The sequence below is a fragment of the Aquarana catesbeiana genome, linkage group LG08 (genome assembly GCF_042186555.1).
Source record: "Aquarana catesbeiana isolate 2022-GZ linkage group LG08, ASM4218655v1, whole genome shotgun sequence".
Taxonomy (NCBI): Eukaryota; Metazoa; Chordata; class Amphibia; order Anura; family Ranidae; genus Aquarana; species Aquarana catesbeiana.
Genome location: NC_133331.1, coordinates 294,834,807 through 294,856,755, shown reverse-complemented (window position 1 = coordinate 294,856,755; position 21,949 = coordinate 294,834,807). Strand labels below are relative to the sequence as shown.

At 48.2% G+C, this 21,949-nt stretch overlaps 1 protein-coding gene across 1 annotated transcript in view; it reads left to right on the top strand.

Annotated features, from left to right (window-relative positions):
• Positions 1 to 10,726: 10,726 nt before the first annotated feature.
• The window catches only part of LOC141106814 (uncharacterized), a 33,598-nt gene continuing 22,375 nt past the window's right edge, over positions 10,727 to 21,949 (top strand). Inside the window, exons 1-4 of the mRNA XM_073597741.1 lie at positions 10,727 to 10,780; positions 13,417 to 13,701; positions 14,089 to 14,324; positions 14,379 to 14,578. Of these exons, the coding sequence (XP_073453842.1) occupies positions 10,727 to 10,780; positions 13,417 to 13,701; positions 14,089 to 14,324; positions 14,379 to 14,578 (775 nt within the window). The remainder of the gene's footprint in view (positions 10,781 to 13,416; positions 13,702 to 14,088; positions 14,325 to 14,378; positions 14,579 to 21,949) is intronic.

The following is a 21,949-nucleotide window of genomic DNA, read 5'->3' as shown; positions in this document are numbered from 1 at the left end:
TTGTCATTTCCTGACCAATCAGATTTCTACCTTTTACTATTTCCTGATTTTATGACGGCAAACTTATAAAAGTGAAATTATAATTAAAAAATGTATTGAATGAAAAAATAATTCTGTGTGTCGGTGGAATGACGATAAATATCACTATCTGCAGGGCCGTCTTTAAGGGAGGGCAAAAGGGGCGGCTGTCATGTCATTATTGTAGGGCCCAGAGCAGCTGCCTCACACTCGCCAACTATCCCGGTTTAAATTCCCTTATCCCTTGAGGTTTTAGTCCCGTGCTGTGTCCTGATATCTCAGCGTGAAGTGCTGCTACTAATGCTGCCCAGCTCTGTCCTATTGTTGTGTTATGTTGGCTTTTGGAATTTACAAATGGAGCAATTTAGAAATCCGATAAAAGGTTTAGCGCTGAAAAACACTTTTGAGTGGATAAAAAGGGAATTTTATATACAACTATAGAGATCAGACCAAAATAAGGGACAAATGAGGAGGACAGAGGGACATTGCTCCAAATCAGGGACAGTTGGGAACTATGTATGTCTATCATGCCCCCCCTGAGGTCATATCCACCATCACCTATACTGAATGCTGCCCACTGAGGACATATAGGGGCACGCTGGAAAGTCCTGCCTACAACTGTGGTCATTAAGCCTGACATCCGCCTGTTCTGTAGAGGTAAGTAAATTAGTGGGGGGAGGGGGGTAGTGTGGGGTAGGCAGAGAAGGAATTACAGTTTGGGGTGCTCAGGTGAGCAAGGAGGGGATGTGTGGAGGTAAGGAAGGTGGGTGCAAAGATGAGCAGAGGAGGCAGATAGAGTTAAAGGGGAGGAGGATTTGGGTGGAGAGGATGGGGGAGGTGTGGGGTGCAGAGGTTAGTAGGGGTTTTAGGATGTAAAGGTGTACTGACAGGGTGGATAAAGATGGAGGTCACGTGTAGGGCAGCCCATTCATTTCAATGGGATTCTCTGAGCACTAGAAATGCTGAAGAAAGTCCTAAACCCTTTTTCAAAACCACATAGTGCCAAGACACATGTCAGCAGATGTGTGAGGGTGTTATTAACAATTAATGGCTCTGCTGTGTATCTGATAAAGGGAAGCACGTGTCTGTGGTGTCAGGAAAGCGATTTTGCAAGGGTCCCCGACACACAAATGTGAACGCAGGCTCAATGTCTCTGGTACATTGGTGGTCAGTGTAAATCTCCTCATTACATTGGGGCTTGGTGTACAATCCTTTCATATCACACTAGTGGCCACTGGCCAGTGTAAATGTCCCCCTTACATTGGTGGTCAGTGTAAATCCCTCCTTACATTGGTGGTTACTGTGAATGCTTCTATTACATTAGTAGTCAGTGTATATCACCTATTACATTAGTGGTCAGTGTATATCTCCTATTACATTGGTAGTCATTGTATATCCCCTATTACATTAGTGGTCAGTGTATATCTCCTATTACATTGGTAGTCATTGTATATCCCCTATTATATTAGTGGTCAGTGTATATCTCCTATTACATTAGTAGTCATTGTATATCCCCTATTATATTAGTGGTCAGTGTATATCTCCTATTACATTAGTAGTCATTGTATATCCCCTATTATATTAGTGGTCAGTGTATATCTCCTATTACATTAGTAGTCATTGTATATCCCCTATTACATTAGTGGTCAGTGTATATCTCCTATTACATTAGTAGTCATTGTATATCCCCTATTATATTAGTGGTCAGTGTATATCTCCTATTACATTAGTAGTCATTGTATATCCCCTATTATATTAGTGGTCAGTGTATATCTCCTATTACATTAGTAGTCATTGTATATCCCCTATTACATTAGTGGTCAGTGTATATCTCCTATTACTTTAGTGGTCAGTATATATCCCCTATTACTTTAGTGGTCAGTGTATATCTCCTATTACATTAGTAGTCATTGTATATCCCCTATTATATTAGTGGTCAGTGTATATCCCCATTACATTAGTAGTCAGTGTATATCCCCTATAACATTAGTAGTCAGTGTATATTCCCTATTACATTAGTAGTCAGTGTATATCCCCTATAACATTAGTAGTCAGTGTATATTCCCTATTACATTAGTGGTCAGTGTATATCCCCTATTACATTAGTGGTCAGTGTATATCCCCTACTACATTAGTGGTCAGTGTATATCCCCTATTACATTAGTGGTCATTGTATATCCCCTATTACATTGGTGGCCAGTGTATATCCCCTATTACATTAGTGGTCAGTGTATATCCCCTATTACATTGGTGGCCAGTGTATATCCCCTATTACATTAGTAGTCAGTGTATATCCCCTATTACATTAGTAGTCAGTGTATATCCCCTACTACATTAGTGGTCAGTGTATATCCCCTATTACATTAGTAGTCAAGGTATATCCCCTATTACATTAGTGGTCAGTGTATATCCCCTATTACATTGGTGGTCAGTGTATATTCCCTATTACATTAGTAGTCAAGGTATATCCCCTATTACATTAGTGGTCAGTGTATATTCCCTATTACATTGGTGGCCAGTGTATATCCCCTATTACATTAGTGGTCAGTGTATATTCCCTATTACATTGGTGGTCAGTGTATATCCCCTATTACATTAGTAGTCAGTGTATATCCCTTACTACATTAGTAATCAGTGTATATCCCCTATTACATTATTGGTGAGTGTATATCCCCTATTACATTAGTGGTCAGTGTAAACCCCTATTACATTGGTGGCCAGTGTTGAAACTCCTCTTTATATTGGTAGTTGGTAAAAAAAATCAGCATTGCTATTGATCACACCCTCCCCCCCCCCCCCCCCCCCCCCCCCCCCCCAGCACTGCCACCGATCCCAGAAGTTCTAGGACCCCTAGGAGTTTTCTGTCTATTGATGGGTCTGCTCACCTCCCCAGTCCATGGTGTGCAGGCAGTGAGGAGATGATGTGCTGTAACCTCTAGCAACCAGTCAGTAAGCGATAATGATGTGCTGTAACCTCTGGCAACCAATTGCAATCGCTGCTTGATCTGATACAGTAAACTGATTTTGAGTTTAGCTGCTATGTATTGTATGTCTCAGAGCAGGTGGAGAGCAAAATTGCATGGGGGGGGCCAAGAAAAGTTGTGCCCAGGGTCCAATCAGTATTAAAGACGGCCCTGACTATCTGTAAAATGTCTCATAGGTGAAGCCTTAAAAGTCTTTACAGGTCATCAGTTTAGAGTTTACCGTGAATAATGGGCCGAAAATTGTTCTCACTCCGGTGTGTAAGGGTTCAAAAAATTTTGGGAAAAGGGGATTTAAGTGCTTGGGTGTCCCTTGCATTGGTGACCAATGGGAGAAGGACCCCCTTATATCAGTGGTCAGTGTAGTGGTCCCTTACATTGGCGTCATCTGTGAAGACTGCCCCCCTTACTGATCATTGATGTCAAATGTTACTGAGACAGAAATTGTCCATTGCTCAAGGAACCCCTAGAAACCTTTGGAGGAACCCTGGCTCAGAAAGGCTGGACTAGGCAGTAATATATTTTTCTCCCCCTCGGTGGGAGTGGAGATGACCCCATCTATAAGGATATACAGTACATACACACACAGCACAAGGCCGTGTTCACACTACGAGATGTTTCTCGGGGGTGCAGTTCCACTGAGCTCCACAAGGTGGTGATCTCACTTCTACCATAGAGATAAGAATTAGAGAGAAGGAAGTGATGTCAGGGTACAGACAGGAAGTTCCGGGTGAGAGGTGACCCGGGAGGAAGTAAAGAGGAGAAGTCACTGGAAGTGGCAGCAGAGGAGGTACTACGATCTTATTTTCTATTTACACCCAGTAACTCCCCCCCATCATGTTCCGTCCTCTTCCTCCATAGTCACTGTGACGTCTTTTATCTCCAGCAGATGATGATACACACATATATATTGTGGAAACCTAGATTAACCCCTTCAGGGGCAGAACATTCCCCCCACTTATAGGGCCGGAACATTCTCTTCATTTTAGAGATGTGTCACCTTTCCCACCAATCACCTTCTCACCCAATCAGTCTATACTAATGAATTATACCACTTTTATTAGTGGGGGGGGATGGGGGGTTTATGAAGACATACAGGGACTCATAATCAGTTTTCTTTGCTGGTGGATCAAGGACGAAGCAAAATGGACTTTACAGAAAAAAGAACCTTGTGATCCATAGGGTTACAGGCTCTCGGATCACTATAAACATAGCAAACCCTAAACTGAATGTTCCTCTGTGTAAAATCCCACTGGGGACGTTCTTCCCTGATAGAACCTCTCATATTACCTCCCCATCCTAATATTGCACAACCAGTACAGTCCAGATCATTCTCTCTTATCGATTGTTGGTCTACAGGAAACCTGTATAGATCACATGACCAATGAGGATGGAGGAGGACCGGAGTCACATGACTGAGAGGATACTAAACCTCACCCTGGAGATCATCTACCTGCTGACCGGAGAGGTGAGGAGGATTCTGGGAGGTCACATGACATCACTCTTATCTCTATTAATAAAACACAGACCTGACCGGAGAGGTGAGGAGGATTCTGGGAGGTCACATGACATCACTCTTATCTCTATTAATAAAACACAGACCTGACCGGAGAGGTGAGGAGGATTCTGGGAGGTCACATGACATCACTCTTATATCTATTAATAAAACACAGACCTGACCGGAGAGGTGAGGAGGATTCTGGGAGGTCACATGACATCACTCTTATCTCTATTAATAAAACACAGACCTGACCGGAGAGGTGAGGAGGATTCTGGGAGGTCACATGGCATCACTCTTATCTCTATTAATAAAACACAGACCTGACCGGAGAGGTGAGGAGGATTCTGGGAGGTCACATGACATCACTCTTATCTCTATTAATAAAACACAGACCTGACCGGAGAGGTGAGGAGGATTCTGGGAGGTCACATGACATCACTCTTATCTCTATTAATAAAACACAGACCTGACCGGAGAGGTGAGGAGGATTCTGGGAGGTCACATGACATCACTCTTATCTCTATTAATAAAACACAGACCTGACCGGAGAGGTGAGGAGGATTCTGGGAGGTCACATGACATCACTCTTATCTCTATTAATAAAACACAGACCTGACCGGAGAGGTGAGGAGGATTCTGGGAGGTCACATGACATCACTCTTATCTCTATTCATAAAACATAGACCTGACCGGAGAGGTGAGGAGGATTCTGGGAGGTCACATGACATCACTTTTATCTCTATTAATAAAACACAGACCTGACCGGAGAGGTGAGGAGGATTCTGGGAGGTCACATGACATCACTTTTATCTCTATTAATAAAACACAGACCTGACCGGAGAGGTGAGGAGGATTCTGGGAGGTCACATGACATCACTTTTATCTCTATTAATAAAACACAGACCTGCATGGAGAGGTGAGGAGGATTCTGGGAGATCACATGACATCACTCTTTTTAAAAATATGAATGCAAGGGAAAACCTCTGTGGGAATCCAGGATGGAGAAAGATCTGGGGGTCCTAGTAGATGAAAGGCTCATCAATAGTATGCAATGCCAAGCTGCGGCAATAAAGGCTAGCAGATAATTAGCATGTATTAAAAGGGTATTTATTTCAGAGATAAAACTATAATTCAACCATTTTACAAAATTCTGGTTCGGCCACATCTTGAGTATTCTGTCCAGTTCGGGTCACCAGTCCTCAGGAAGGATGTGCTGGAACTGGAGGGAAGTCCAGAGAAGGGCAACAAAACTAATAAAGGAGCTGGAGTTCCTTGGTTATGAGAGATGGAGGAGCTTGGCCATGGGGGATGGAGGAGCCCTGTTATTGGGGATGGAAGACTTCCAAGTATGGGTGATGTAGAACTTCAGTTATGGGGGACCTCAGATATTTGGGATGGAGAACCTCAGTTATGGGGGACGGAGGAGCTTTGTTATGAGGGATTAAGGAGCTCAGTTATGGGGGATGGAGGACCTCAGTTATGGGGCATGAAGGAGCTCAATTATGGGGGGTGGAGGAGGTCAGTTATGGGGGATTGAGCAGCTTAGTTATGGAGGGTAGAGAACCTCCATTATGGGGAATAGAAGACTTCCGTTATGGAAGATGTAGGTCCTCAGCCATGGGGGATAGAGGAGCTCAGTTATGGGGGATGGAAGAGATTAGTTATTGGGGATAGAGAACCTCAGTCATGGGGAATGGAGGAGCTCAGTTATCGAGGAGCTTGGTTATTGGGGATGGAGGACCTCAACTATGGGTTATGGAGGACTTCAGTTATGGTGGATAGAGGAGGAGCTCAGTTATGGGGGATGGAGAAGACTGGTTATGGAGGACCTCAGTTGTGGAGGATGGAGGTCCTCAGTTATGGGGGAACCTCAGTTATTGGGGTTGTAGGGCCTCAGTTATGGGGGATTAAGAAGGTCAGCTATGAGGGACTTCATTTATTTGGGATGGAGGACCTCAGTTATGGGGGACGGAAGAGCTTGGTTATGAGGGATTAAGGAGCTCAGTTATAGGGGACAGAGACAATTATGGGGAATGGGGAAGCCTGGTTATGGAGGACCTCAGTTGTGGGGGATGGAGGTCCTCAGTTATGGGGGACGGAGAAGCTCAGTTACGAGGGATGGGGGTCCTCCATTATGGGGGATGGAGGAACTCAGTTATGGGGGATGGAGGTGCTCAGTTATGGGGGACCTCAGTTATTGGGGATGGAGGGCCTCAGTTATGGGGGACGGAAGAGCTTGGTTATGAAGGATTAAGGAGCTCAGTTATAGCTGATAGATGAGGAGCTCAATTATGGGGAATGGGGAAGCCTGGTTATGGAGGACCTCAGTTGTGGGGGATGAAGGTCTTCAGTTATAGGGGACCTCAGTTATGGGGGACGGAGGAACTCAGTTATGAGGGATGGAGGTCCTCAGTTATGGGGGACGGAGGAGCTCAGTTATGGGGGATGGAGGTCCTCAGTTATGGGGGACCTCAGTTATTTGGGATGGAAGACCTCAGTTATGAGGGATTAAAGAGTTCAGTTATGGGGCATGGAGGAGCTCAGTTATGGGGGATGGAGGAGGTCAGTTATGGGGGATGGAGGAGGTCAGTTATGGGAGATTGAGCAGCTTAGTTAAGGAGGGTAGAGGACCTCCGTTATGGGAGATGGAGGACCTCAGTTGTGGGAGATGAAGGTCTTCAGTTATAGGGGACCTCAGTTATGGGGGACGGAGGAACTCAGTTATGAGGGATGGAGGTCCTCAGTTATGGGGGACGGAGGAGCTCAGTTATGGGGGATGGAGGTCCTCAGTTATAGGGGACGGAGGAGCTCAGTTATAGGGCATGGAGGTCCTCAGTTATGGGAGACCTCAGTTATTTGGGATGGAAGACCTCAGTTATGAGGGATTAAAGAGTTCAGTTATAGGGGATTGAAGGAGCTCAGTTATGGTGGATGGAGGAGGTCAGTTATGGGGGATGGAGGAGGTCAGTTATGGGGGATTGAGCAGCTTAGTTAAGGAGGGTAGAGGACCTCCGTTATGGGAGATGGAGGGCCTTTGTTATGGGAGATGGAGGAGCTCAGTTATGTGGAATGGAGGATCTCAGTTTTGGGAGATGGAGGAGCTCAGTTATAGTGGATGGAGGACCTCAGTTATGGGGGATGGAGGAGCTTGGTCATGGGGGATAGAGTACCTCAGTCATGGGGGATGGAGGAGCTCAGTTATTGGGCATGGAGGACCTCAGCCATAGAGGAGCTTGGTTATTGGGGATGGAGGACCTCAAGTATGGGGAATGGAGAAGCCTGGTTATGGAGGACCTCAGTTGTGGGGGATGGGGGCCTCAGTTATTGGGGAGGGAGGAGCTTGGTTATGGGGCATGGAGAAGCTCAGAATGGGAGATGGAGGAGACTCAGTTATTGGGGATGGAGGACCTCAGTTATGGTTGATGGAGGATGTTAGTTATGGGGAATTGAGGAGCCTAGTAAGGGGGGTGGAGGAGCTCTGTTATGGGGGATGGAGGAGCTCTGTTATGGGGGCTGGAGGAGCTCTGTTATGGAAGATGGAGGAGCTCAGTTATGGGGGATGGAGATCCTCAGTTATGGGGGACCTCAGTTATTTGGGATGGAGAAGCTCGGTTATGAGGGATTAAGGAGCTCTGTCATGGGGGATGGAGGATCTCAGTTATTGGGCATGCCAATGGAGGAGCTTGGTTATTAAGGATGAAAGACCTCAAGTATCGGTTATGGAGGAGCTCAGTTATGGGGGATGAATGTCCTCAGTTATGGGGGACGGAGGAGCTTGGTTATGAGGATTAAGGAGCTCAGTTATGGGGCATGGAGGAGCTAAGTTATGGGAAATGGAGAAGGTCAGTTATGGGGGATGAAATATGCTCAGTTATGGGGGATGAAATATGCTCAGTTATGGGGGATTGAGCAGCTTAGTTAAGGAGGGTAGAGGATCACAGTTATGGGAGATGGAGGACCTCCATTATGGTAGATGGAGGACCTCAGCCATGGGAGATGGAGGACCTCAGTTACGGGAGATGGAGGAGCTCAGTTATGGGTGATGAGGAGGTCAGTTATGGGGGATGGAGCAGATTAGTTATGGGGGATGAAGAAGCCTGGTTATTGAGGACCTCAGTTATGGGGGATGGAGGAGATTAGTTATGGGGGGGAGCAGATTAATTATGGGGGATGGAGTAGCCTGGTTATTGAGGACCTCAGTTATGGGGGATGGAGGAGCTTGGTCATGGGGCATAGAGGACCTCAGTCATGGGGGATGGAGGAGCTCAGTTATGGGGAATGGAGAAGTCTGGTTATGGAGGACCTCCGTTTTGGGGGGTGGAGTGTCTCATTTATGGGGGATCTCAGTTATGGTGGATGGAGATCAGTTATGGGGGATTGAGCAGCTTAGTTAAAGAGGGTAGAGGACCTCTGTTATGGAAGATGGAGGACCCAGTTATGGGAGATGGAGGAGCTCAGTTATTGGGGATGGAGGAGCTCAGTTATGGGGGATGGAGGAGCTTGGTCATGGGGGATAGAGTACCTCAGCCTGGTTATGGAGGAACTCAGTTGTGGGGAATGGGGGCCTCAGTTATTGGGGATGGAGGAGCTCAGAATGGGAGATGGAGGAGACGCAGTTATTGGGGATGGCGGAGGTCAGTTATGGGGGAAGTAGGAGCCTGGTTAAGGGGGGTGGAGGACCTCCATTATGGGAGATGGAGGACCTCAGCCATGGGAATTGGAGGAGTTTAGTTATGGGGAAGGAGGAGCTCAGTTATGGGGAATGGAGGAGCTTAGTTATGGGAGATGAAGGAGATCCGTTATAGGGGATGGAGGAGATTAGTTATGGGGGATTGAGGAGATTAGTTATGGGGGATGAAGAAGCCCGGTTATTGAGGACCTCAATTGTGGGGGATGGAGGAACTTGGTCATGGGGGATAGAGGACCTCTGTCATGGAGAATGGTGGAGCTGAGTTATTGGGGATAGAGGACCTCAGCCATGGAGAAGCTTGGTTATTGGGGATAGTGAACCTCATTTATGGGGTAGGAGGAGCTCAGTTATGGGGAATGGAGAAGTCTGGTTATGGAGGACCTCAGTTGTGGGGGATGGAGGGTCTTAGTTATGGGGGACCTCAGTTATGGTGGATGGAGGAGTTCAGTTATGGGGGACGGAGGACCTCTGGTATGGGGGATGGAGGACCTCTGGTATGGGGGATGGAGGACCTCTGGTATGGGGGATGGAGGACCTCAGGTATAGGGGATGGAGGACCTCAGTTATGGGGGATGGAGGACCTCAGTTATGGGAAATGGAGGAGCTTAGTTATGGGGGATGGAGAAGCTCAGTTATGAGGAATGTAGGACCTCAGTTATGGGGATGGAGGAGCTTTTTTATGATGGATGAAGAGGTCAGTTATGGGGGATGGGGGAACTCAGCTATGGGGATGGAGGAGCTCAGTTATGGGGATGGAGGAGCTCAGTTATGGGGGATGGAGGAACTCAGTTATGGGGGATGGAGGAGCTTTGTTAAGGGGGATGGAGGAGCTTTGTTATGATGGATGGAGGAACTCAGTTATCAGGAACAAATACAAACATTAAACTTACTTTTCCTGAAAAGAGACGCTAAAAGTGTTTCTAAAGGCATTCTCTACATTAATTTATAAAAAACCTTTCCTCCGAGAAAAGGAGGAGCCCGGAGGGCCGGCAGGGGGGACCCCAGAAGAGGAGGATCGGGGCTGCTCTGTGCAAAACCAATGCAGGACCAGACTAAAAGATATGGGTTTAGAATCACTTTAAGAGGGGATTTGATTGAAGTATAGGAATCCTTGTATGGTGACTCTAGCATTGGAAGAAAACTTTTTAATCTTAGGTCTGCAAAGAAGACATCTGACCACAATATGAAGCTGGGTGAGAAGCAGTTCACTCTTATTCTGTGTAGGGGGTTCTTTACTGTTAGAGGAGTGAGGATGTAGAACTCCCTTCTACAGTTGGTGGTGTCGGTGGAGAGTGTAGAAAAGTTAAAAAAACTTTAAGATGTGTTTCTTTGCGAACACAATGTATAGAGATATGGGAAATGGTAGTCACACTCACACACTGAGGTTGAACTGGATGGACCGGTGTCTTTATTTGGCCTTACCAACTATATAACTATTATTGGTCTTTATTGTAGAGATTTCCTCTTGTGAAGTCTGGTAATAAGGTGACCATCACAGTGCCTCCATGTGACTCCCTAAAACCTGAGAGACACAACATGGAGAAGATTATAGAAGTTACCAAGAAGATGACTGAGCTGCTGACAGGAGAGGTGAGGAGGATTCTGGGAATTCTGGGACATTATCCAGTAACAGACAAGGGATGTGTCTGGATGGTGACTGTATCATTGTGTGTGTCAGGTTCCTATAAGGTGTCAGGATGTCACTGTCTATTTCTCCATGGAGGAGTGGGAGTATTTAGAAGGACACAAGGATCTCTACAAGGACGTCATGATGGACAATCAGCCGCCCCTCACATCACCGGGTAAGAGGAGACTTTATTGTAAAGGAGAGAGCAGTACGGAGGGTCCACCTAGATCCCCCATCATCTGATAAACACATAGAAACAATGTATTCAGTCAGTGTGTGTGTGTTTCCTACAGATGGATCCAGTAATGGGAACCCACCAGAGAGATGTCCCCGTCCTCTGTATTCCCAGGATTCCACACTGGAAGGTCACACCATCCCTCACCAACATCAGGTAGATGAGGAACAATCACTGATAGTATCATTAGGATCTGTACATTATCTGCATTGTTACCATTGATGTCATTTTTATTATATATTCAGAGTGGAAACCTGAGAGATCCTAAAGTTGAGGTTAAAGAAGAGATGAAGGATGAGGAGGATGGGGTGATGGAGGAAATACACAAAGATCTGTACCAGGACACCATGGTGGAGTCATCCAGCTACAGAAACCCACCAGAGAGATGTCCCCGTCCTCTGTATTCCCGGGATTCCACACAGGAAGATCACACCATCCCCCACCATCATCAGGTAGGTGCATCTAGAACTTGAAAGTGACTCATTGAGAAGATCTGTAGACCCTACAAGATGTTATTTTCTATTCTTGGTTTAGGGTGAAGATCTGATAGATATAAAAGTTGAAGTTAAATCAGAAGAAGAAGAGAGGTATGTGAGGGATGATCAGCAGTCTATGGAGGAGGATGGAATAACGGGGACATTTATAGAGGACACTCCTACAGAGATCAGCACAGGTGGGTCATTAACACTAAATACATTCTTCCACCCATTCTGCCGGCACAAAATTGTTTTGCTATTTTGTTTTTTACAACAGCTGAAATAGTATTTTCGTACTCGCTGTAAAATCACGTTCTATAATTGATTGAGGAACATAGCAACTCTTATGCCCCGTACACACGGTCGGATTTTCCGATGGAAAATGTCCGATCGGAGCGTGTTGTCAGAAATTCCGATCGTGTGTAGGCTCCATCGGACATTTTCCATCGGATTTTCCGACACACAAAGTTGGAGAGCAGGAGATAACATTTTCCGACAACAAAATCCGTTGTCGGAAATTCCGATCGTGTGTACACAAATCCGACGGACAAAGTGCCACGCATGCTCAGAATAAATAAAGAGATGAAAGCTATTGGCCACTGCCCCGTTTATAGTCCCGACGTACGTGTTTTACGTCACCGCGTTCAGAACGATCGGATTTTCCGACAACTTTGTGTGACCGTGTGTATGCAAGACAAGTTTGAGCCAACATCCATCGGAAAACATCCTAGGATTTTGTTGTCGGAATGTCCGATCAATGTCCGACCGCGTGTACGGGGCATTAAACTTTTGGGTCATTTTGTCCCTATAGGAAATTTCAACATTAACAAATAAAATACATAAAAAACCTGCAGGCCAGCCCAGAAAAACCACGATCGGCATACCTCTGTTTTGCAGAAAAGCAATACCGAGAGTATAATCCAAAACACAGAAGGGTGGGACCTGTGGACACCTCAGTGGACTTCAAGAAAAGGATTTTGTGAGGAGTACAAAAATCCTGCTTTTTTACTCGGCTTTTGAGGGACGTAGGAATGCCCCCCTCCCCCACACTTTTCACATATTTATTTGTATCATTTATCATTTTCCTTCCTCTTCACAATTATGTGACACTTTGTGTTGGTCTATCACATAAAATCCCAATAAAATACATTTATGTTTTTGGTTGTAACATGACAACATGTGGGAAATTTCAAGGGGTATGAATACTTTTTCAAGGCACTGTACTCCTCACCCCTGCACTATTTACACATTGTTATGAAATTCTGACACCTGCGCTCTGTATTTATGGTGTATGTTACATACCTCTGACCCCCGCACTCTGCACACTATGTTGTATGATACATTGTCCTAACTTGTATCTAACCAGAACTTTTGTATTTCTATTTTAGTAGATGGACGGGAGATGAGGAAAACCTCAGAGGATTGTCTCACTTTGTCTCCAGACTGTAAAGTAGAAGATGAGGACATCACACAGTATAGTCCAGGAGAAAACCCGACTACCTCAAATGTCCATCCGGCACCACACACTGTAGATGGACTATCGTATTCCTCTTATCCTGAGGAACCTCAGACTGTGAGGGACGGTGCCGGACCATCGTATTCCTCTTATACTGAGGAACCTCAGACTGTGAGGGACGGTGCCGGACCATCGTATTCCTCTTATCCTGAGGAACCTCAGACTGTGAGGGACGGTGCCGGACCATCGTATTCCTCTTATCCTGAGGAACCTCAGACTGTGAGGGACGGTGCCGGACCATCGTATTCCTCTTATCCTGAGGAACCTCAGACTGTGAGGGATGGTGCCGGACCATCGTATTCCTCTTATCCTGAGGAACCTCAGAATCTGGGTGAGGGTACTGCCCTTCCCAAGATGTTTTCTTGTGCTGAGTGCGGGAAATGTTTTGTCAATCAATCAGGTTTAGGTAGACACCAGTCTTCTCACAGAGGAGAGAAGCCATTTTCCTGTCCTGTGTGCGGGAAATGTTGTCCACGGAAAGCCGCACTTGTCAGACATCTAACAGCTCACACAGAGGAGAAGCCACATTTCTGTCCTGAGTGCGGGAAAAGTTACCAATATAAATCGGAACTGGTCAGACATCTCATATCCCACACTGGGGAGAAGCCGTATTCCTGTAATGAGTGTGAGAAATGTTTCCCGGTGAAATCTGCGCTTGTCAGACATCTAAGATCCCACACGGGAGAGAAGCCGTATTCCTGCATAGAGTGTGGGAAATGTTTTGCGTGGCATACCCAACTGATGAGGCATCAAATGAATCATACAAACATGATTTCATTTTCCTGCCCAGAGTGCGGGAAATGTTTCCCAATGAAATCAGACCTTGTCAGACATCAGAGGTCTCACACAGAAGAGAAGCCGTATTCCTGCTCTGAGTGCGGGAAATGTTTTACACGGAAGTCCTATCTTTCTGCACATCAGACATGTCACACGGGGGAGAAGCGATATTCCTGTTCTGAGTGCGGGAAATGTTTTTTTGGTAAATCAAATCTGGATGCACACCGGAGGTCTCACACGGGTGAGAAGCCGTTCTCCTGCCCTGAGTGCGGGAAATGTTATTCGCTGAAATCTACGCTTGTCACACATTTAAAATGTCACACGGGGGACAAGCCGTATTCCTGCCCTGAGTGCGGGAAATGTTATCCACGGAAATCAGAACTTGCCACTCATCAGAGATATCACACGGGGGAGAAGCCGTATCCCTGCCCTACGTGCGGGCAGTGTTATCTGCTGAAATCAGCGCTTGTCAGACACCAGAGATCCCACACAGGGGAGAAGCCGTATTCCTGCCCCGAGTGCGGGAAATGTTTTTACGAGAAGTCCTATCTTGCCAGGCACCAGAAATTTCACACGGGGGAAAAGCCGCACCCCTGCAGCGAGTGCGGGAAAGGTTTTGTAAATAAATCGGATCTCGCTAAACATCAGAGATGCCACACGGGGGAGAAGCCGTATGCCTGCCCCACGTGCGGGAAAAGCTTTACAGAACAGTCCAGTCTTGCCAAGCATCAGAGAAACCACACTACTTTTGAGACTTGTTAGTGTCCGGAGTGCGGGAAGTGTTTCAAAATGAAACTATTTTGCAGCATATCAGCGATCCAACACCGGGAAGAAGCATATACACCTCATAGGGCTGAGAAATCTGATAACTCGTAACATAAGAAACTAAGCTTCAAAAAGAGTATCACCAAAGACCTCAAAGGTCTCTCTGGCCTACTCTGCTAGGAGGGGGGGGGGGATATCACCTCTGTTTAGGTTCCTCCTGCTATGTAGTCTGATCTCACCTGTCCTGCAAAGATTGAAAGAGAGAAATCCCAAACGAAAGAGGAGCAAGAGAACTTCTGGGGGATTCATAGAGGTTCTGGAGGTCCTAGTAGAGAAGAGACTCAGCAATATCATATAACGTCAAGCCGCAGCAAGCAAAGCCGGCAGAATATTGGCATTAAAAAGGGGGATTTACTGCAGAGATAAAACTATAATTCTCCCACTTCGCAAAACTCTGGTTTGGTCACATCTGGAGTATTCCGTCCAGTTCTGGTCACCAGTCCTCACAAAGGATGTGCTGGAACTGGAGAGAGTCCATAGAAGTACAACAAAACTAATCAGGGGGATGGAGGACCTCATTTATGGGGGGTGGAGGACCTTAGTTATGGGGAATGGAGGACCTTAGTTATGGGGAATGGAGGACCTCAGTTATGGGGAATGGAGAACCTCAGTTATGGGGAATAGAGGACCTCAGTTATGGGGAATGGAGGACCTTAGTTATGGGAAATGGAGAACCTCAGTTATGGGGAATAGAGGACCTCAGTTATGGGGAATGGAGGACCTTAGTTATGGGGGGTGGAGGACCTCAGTTATGGGGAATGGAGAACCTCATTTATGGGGAATAGAGGACCTCAGTTATGGGGAATGGAGGACCTTAGTTATGGGGGATGGAGGACCTCAGTTATGGGGAATGGAGAACCTCAGTTATGGGGAATAGAGGACCTCAGTTATGGGGAATGAAGGACCTTAGTTATGGGGGATGGAGGACCTCAGTTATGGGGGGTGGAGGACCTCAGTTATGGGGAATGGAGAACCTCAGTTATGGGGAATAGAGGACCTCAGTTATGGGAGATGGAAGACCTTGGTTTTGGAGAATGGAGGGACTCGGTTATTGAAGGATGGAGGAGCTCAGTTATGGGGGATGGAGGGCCTCCGTTATTGAGGATGAGGGAGCTCAGTTATGGGGTATGTAGGACCTCTGTTATTCAGCATAGAAGACCTTAGTTATTGAGGATGAAAGACCTCAGTTATGGGGGCTTGTGGACCTCAGTTTTGAAGGCTGGAAGACCTCAGTTATGAGGGACTGGAGGACCTCAGTAATGGGGATTGGAGAAGCTCAGTTATGGGGGATGGAGGAGCTCAGTTATGGGGAATGGAGGACCTCAGTTATTGAGGATGGAGGACCTCAGTTATTTAGGATGGTGGACCTTTGTTATTCAGGATAGAAGACCTCAGTTATGGGAGATGGAAGACCACAGTTTTGGAGAATGGACGGACTCAATTATTGAAGATGGAGGAGCTCAGTTATGGGGTATGGAGGACCTCTGTTATTCAGCATAGAAGACCTTAGTTATTGAGGATGAAAGACCTCAGTTATGGGGGCTTGTGGACCTCAGTTTTGAAGGCTGGAGGACCTCAGTTATAAGGGACTGGAGAAGAACCTCAGTTAAGAGGGATGGAGGACCTCCAGTTATGGGGAATGGAGTAGATCAGTTATGTGGCATGGAGTGCCTCTGTTATAAGAGGTGGATGACCTCGGTGATGTAGGATGGAAGACCTAATTTATGGGGATGGAGTACCTCAGTTATGAGGAAAGGCTACACACACTAAGCTTATTTTCTCTGGAGAAGAGACTCATGAGAGGAGATACAGTATGATAACGATATAGAAATATCTAATTGGTGATTCTAGCATTGGGGGGGGGGGGGACTATTCAATCTCAGATCGCTCAAGAGGACACAAGGACACTCAATGAACTTGGATGAGAATTGGTTTAACCTTAAACTGTATAGGGTCTTCTCTACTGCTAGAATGGTAAGAATTTGGAACTCCCTTCCACAGTTGGTGGTGTCAGCAGGAAGTGTTGATAATTTCACAAACCTTTGGATGTACATCTTAGTAAACACAATATATAGGGATATGGTAATTGGTAATGACATAATCGTATACACAAAACACCCACACATTCACACAGGTTGAACTGGATGGACTGGTATTTACTCACCAACTATGTAAAATATTGCTAGTGGATGAATATTAAAATAAATGCTTATACTTAAAATCATGAAATTTGTAAATTGATCAATAAAAGTCCACCTTAAGATCTGTATATGTAAAAATTTATTTTCTGGTCAGTCCAAAAATCCTTTCAAACAACTCCAAACTTAAAATTGAACCCCATTGAAGTCTCTGGGGGACCAATCTCGAAACTAGATTTTGGCCATTTTCAAGGCGAAGAGGTTATGTATTGTCAAAAAAGGAGCACAGGGAACTGGTCCATGGTGGATTCCATGGGATTGTTCTAGGGTTTTAACACAATTGACACTATTGGTCCCCCCGGTTGTTACTATGGTCCTCCATCCCTTGCTGGATATTTTTGTTCTTCCCCAACCCCCAATGGGCACTATTGTTTGCCCTGCTAAGCCCTATCATACCCCATCACCTACCTCCTGGGTACCAATCTTTCCTCTAAACATCAAGGTTGCCCTCTCACCCCCACTGAGCAGCAATGCCCCCCACCATGTCTTGTTGACCCAAATGCGTCTTTTTCCCTCCAGTGACCACCAACGTCAGGGCATTCTTCCTTCCACACACTAACAGTGGGCATTTTTTTCTTCTTACAACCAACTCCTCCCACTAATCAGAAAACTTATTTTTTCCCAGGGACCCCCCATTCTGGGGAATCCCTGCTCCATCCCCACCCCTACTGACCACAGGACTTTATTCCGACGACAGTGGGGCATTTTTTCCCTCCCATTGACCAGCACATTGGGCATGTGTTGGGTGCAGGGATTGAGCATTCAATTTGTAGGCTTAGACTAACCATGCTCCTTGTAGCCACAACCAGTATTTAGTGTAATTTGGCCACACTTGTATCTACACTCTGCACACCAGGTGTCTCCTCCATGCCAAGGGGTCACTCTTTCTCAAGTTCAAAAGTCGGAAGGTATGTTAGGAGGGCCAGAGAACTGGAATAACGGAAGAGGAGATGTAGAGGCTCTGGACTTGGAGCTTAGGTTTAAGCTGATTGTGTTTACCGAGCAGTTCTTCGACAAGAACTACTAAGTAAGGGATCGGACCTACAGAAGTGGGAACCACCCTACTTAAAGAGAATAGGTGAATGGAAGGAACCAAACCCCAAATTACAACATTAATAGTCCATGGATCCTTCCTACAACCAGAAGAAAATGTAAAATCAACACATTTCAGGGGCCAAAGCTCCCCCCTTCATCAGGAGGACCCAAAACAGATTTTTAAAAATCCACTAAGGACTGTAGTGAGCCTTCCCAGATGGAAATCTTTGGAGACAAAAATCTATTATTTCCCTGGTTTTGACACAGACTGATGGACTGGTGGAGGGGACACAGACTGAAGGACTGGTGGGTAACACAGACTGATGGACTGGTGGGTAACACAGACTAGAGGATTGGTGGGGGGGACACAGACTGAAGGACTGGTGGGTAACACAGACTAGAGGATTGGTGGGGGGGACACAGACTGAAGGACTGGTGGGTAACACAGACTAGAGGATTGGTGGAGGGGACACAGACTGAAGGACTGGTGGGTAACACAGACTAGAGGATTGGTGGAGGGGACACAGACTGAAGGACTGGTGGGTAACACAGACTAGAGGATTGGTGGGGGGGGACACACAGACTGAAGGGCTGGTGGGGGGGACACAGACTAGAGGATTGGTGGAGGGGACACAGACTAGAGGATTGGTGGAGGGGACACAGACTAGAGGATTTGTGGAGGGGACACAGACTGAAGGACTGGTGGAGGGACACAGACTAGAGGAATGGTGGGGGGACACAGACTGAAGGACTGGTGGAGGGGACACAGACTGAAGGACTGGTGGAGGGGACACAGACTGAAGGACTGGTGGGTAACACAGACTAGAGGATTGGTGGAGGGGACACAGACTGAAGGGCTGGTGGGGGGGAAACAGACTAGAGGATTGGTGGAGGGGACACAGACTGAAGGGCTGGTGGGGGGGACACAGACTAGAGGATTGGTGGAGGGGACACAGACTGAAGGGCTGGTGGGGGGGACACAGACTAGAGGATTGGTGGAGGGGACACAGACTGAAGGGCTGGTGGGGGGGACACAGACTAGAGGATTGGTGGAGGGGACACAGACTGAAGGGCTGGTGGGGGGGAAACAGACTGAAGGGCTGGTGGGGGGGGACACAGACTAGAGGATTGGTGGAGGGGACACAGACTAGAGGATTGGTGGAGGGGACACAGACTAGAGGATTGGTGGAGGGGACACAGACTGAAGGGCTGGTGGAGGAGACACTGACTGAAGGGCTGGTGGGGGGACACAGACTAGAGGATTGGTGGAGGGGACACAGACTGAAGGGCTGGTGGAGGAGACACTGACTGAAGGGCTGGTGGGGGGACACAGACTAGAGGATTGGTGGAGGGGACACAGACTGAAGGGCTGGTGGAGGAGACACTGACTGAAGGGCTGGTGGGGGGACACAGACTAGAGGATTGGTGGAGGGGACACAGGCTAGAGAATTGGCGGAGGGGACACAGACTGAAGGGCTGGTGGAGGGGACACAGAAACCTCAAGACTGGTGAGGGGGGACACAAAGATTGCAGGAATGGTGGGGAGGGCAGAGACCGCAGGACTGGTGGGGGGGGGGGGGGACACAGACCACGGGACTAGTAGGGGGACAAAGGTACCTCAGGAAAAGTAGGCAGTCAAAGGGACACCAGGGCTGGGGAGATAACACAAAGAATGCAGGATTATAGAGTGGCATGGAGAAGGCAGGACCTGGGGGGGCACACAGACTGTAGAACAGGATGGGCAAAGGACCTCAGGACTGGTAGGAGGGGCACAGAAACTGCAGGATCCAGGAGGGAAAAAAGGGAGCAAAGGACTGGTGAGGGGACACAGACTGTAGGGCTGGTGGGGGGACACAGACTGTAGGGCTGGTGAGGGGACACAGACTGTAGGGCTGGTGGGGGGTCACAGACTGTAGGGCTGGTGAGGGGACACAGACTGTAGGGCTGGTGAGGGGACACAGACTGTAGGGCTGGCTGGTGGGGGGACACAGAATGTAGGGCTGGCTGGTGGGGGGACACAGACTGTAGGGCTGGTGGGGGGACACAGACTGTAGGGCCGGTGAGGAACATGGGGGGAACACACAGAAACCACAAGACTGGAAGGGCACAGAGACAACATGGCAGGGGGAAACAGAAACCACAGGACCAAGGGGAACACACTGCAGTAGTAGAGGGAGAAACAGAGACCAAAGGATTGTGGGGAACAGAGACTGCAAGACAGGGGCAGAGACCACAGGACTAGGGAGCACTGATAGCCCAGGACAGGTGGGTTACAGAGACCGCAGGACTGGTGGTGGTCGGGGGGGAAAGAGACTCCAGGACTGGTGGGGGAACTAAGAGCCTACAGGACGGGTCGAGAGACCACAGGACTGGGAAGATAACACAAATTCTTACAGGGCTGGGAGGGAAGCAAAGACCACAAGACTGGAGGGGACGCAGAAACCAGAGGACTGGGGGGGGGGGGGATGGAGACTGCAGGACTAGTGGTGGGAAACGGAGACCACAGGTCTGGAGAGGGCAAACAGAGACTGCAGAACTAGAGTGGGAACAGAGACAACAGGAATGGGGGGGGGGGGGGAATAGAGACTGCACGACTGGGGGAACAGAGACTTTTTGGGGGAGGCATAGACTGCAGAACTAGAGGGGGGAAACAGAGACCACATGACTGTGGAGGAAAACAGAGACTGCACGACTGGGGGGGGGGGACACAGAGAACGCACGACTGGAGGGGGGAGAGACTGCACGACTGCGAAGGAAAACAGAGACCGCACGACGGGGGGGGACAGAGACCATGTGACTGGGGGGGGGGAACCGCACGACTCGCAGGGGCAGAGACCACATGACCACATGACTGGGGGGAGAGACTGCATGAGTGTGGGAGTGGAGACAGAGAACACATGAGTGAGGGGGAAATAGAGACTGCACAACTGGGGGGGGGGGGGGGGAGACCATATGACTGGGGGGGGGGCAGAGATGGCACAAATGGGAACAGAGAATGCACGACTGAGACTTGTGGGGGAGGGCAGAGAATGCAGAACTAGAGGGAGGAAACAGAGCCAACATGACTGGGGGGGGGGACACAGAGACTGCACAACTGGAGGGGGGAGAGACTGCATGACTGCGAAAGAAAACAGAGACTGCACGACTGGGGAGGACAAAGACCGCACGACTGGGGAGACGACCGTATGACAGGTGGGACAGAGACCACAAGACTGGGGGGGGGGGGCGGAGACCACATGACTGGGGGGGCAGAGACTGTGTGAGTGTGGGGGTGAAGACAGAGAACACACGAGTGAGGGGGAAATAGAGACTGCACAACTGGGGGGGGGGGGAGACCATATGACTGGGGGGTAGGGTTGCCACATCATCCCTTCAATACAGGACACATATTAATTACTCGGGTTTTGTGGCTGATTAAGGTGGTAATTAAACTCACTTGGTGCCTTATCTGCATTAAATCAGCCTCAGAACCCGAGTAATTCATATGTGTTTGGGTTTAAAGGGATGAGGACCGTAGGACTGGGGGGGGGGGGGGCGCAAAGATCGTAGGACGGGGGGGGTGCAAAGACCGTAGGACTGGGGGGGCGCAAAGACCATAGGACTGGGGGCGCAAAGACCGTAGGACTGGGGGGGGGACGCAAAGACCGTAGGACTGGGGGGGCGCAAAGACCGTAGGACTGGGGGGGGACGCAAAGACCGTAGGACTGGGGGGGGGACGCAAAGACCGTAGGACTGGGGGGGGGCGCAAAGACTGTAGGACTGGGGGGAGGGGTGTAAAGACCGTAGGACTGGGGGGGTGGGGCGCAAAGACCGTAGGACTGGGGGGGTGGGGTGCAAAGAACGTAGGACTGGGGGGGTGGGGCGCAAAGACCGTAGGACTGGGGGGGTGGGGCGCAAAGACCGTATGACTGTGGGGGGGCGCAAAGACCATAGGACTGGGGGGAGGGGTGCAAAGTCTGCAGGACTGGGGGGGGGGGGGGCAGACTGGTATAGAAACACAGAAACCACAGGGCTGGGAAGCGAGACAGAGGAAGCACATTGCTTAGGGGAAGGGCAGGGGGGTACAGCCC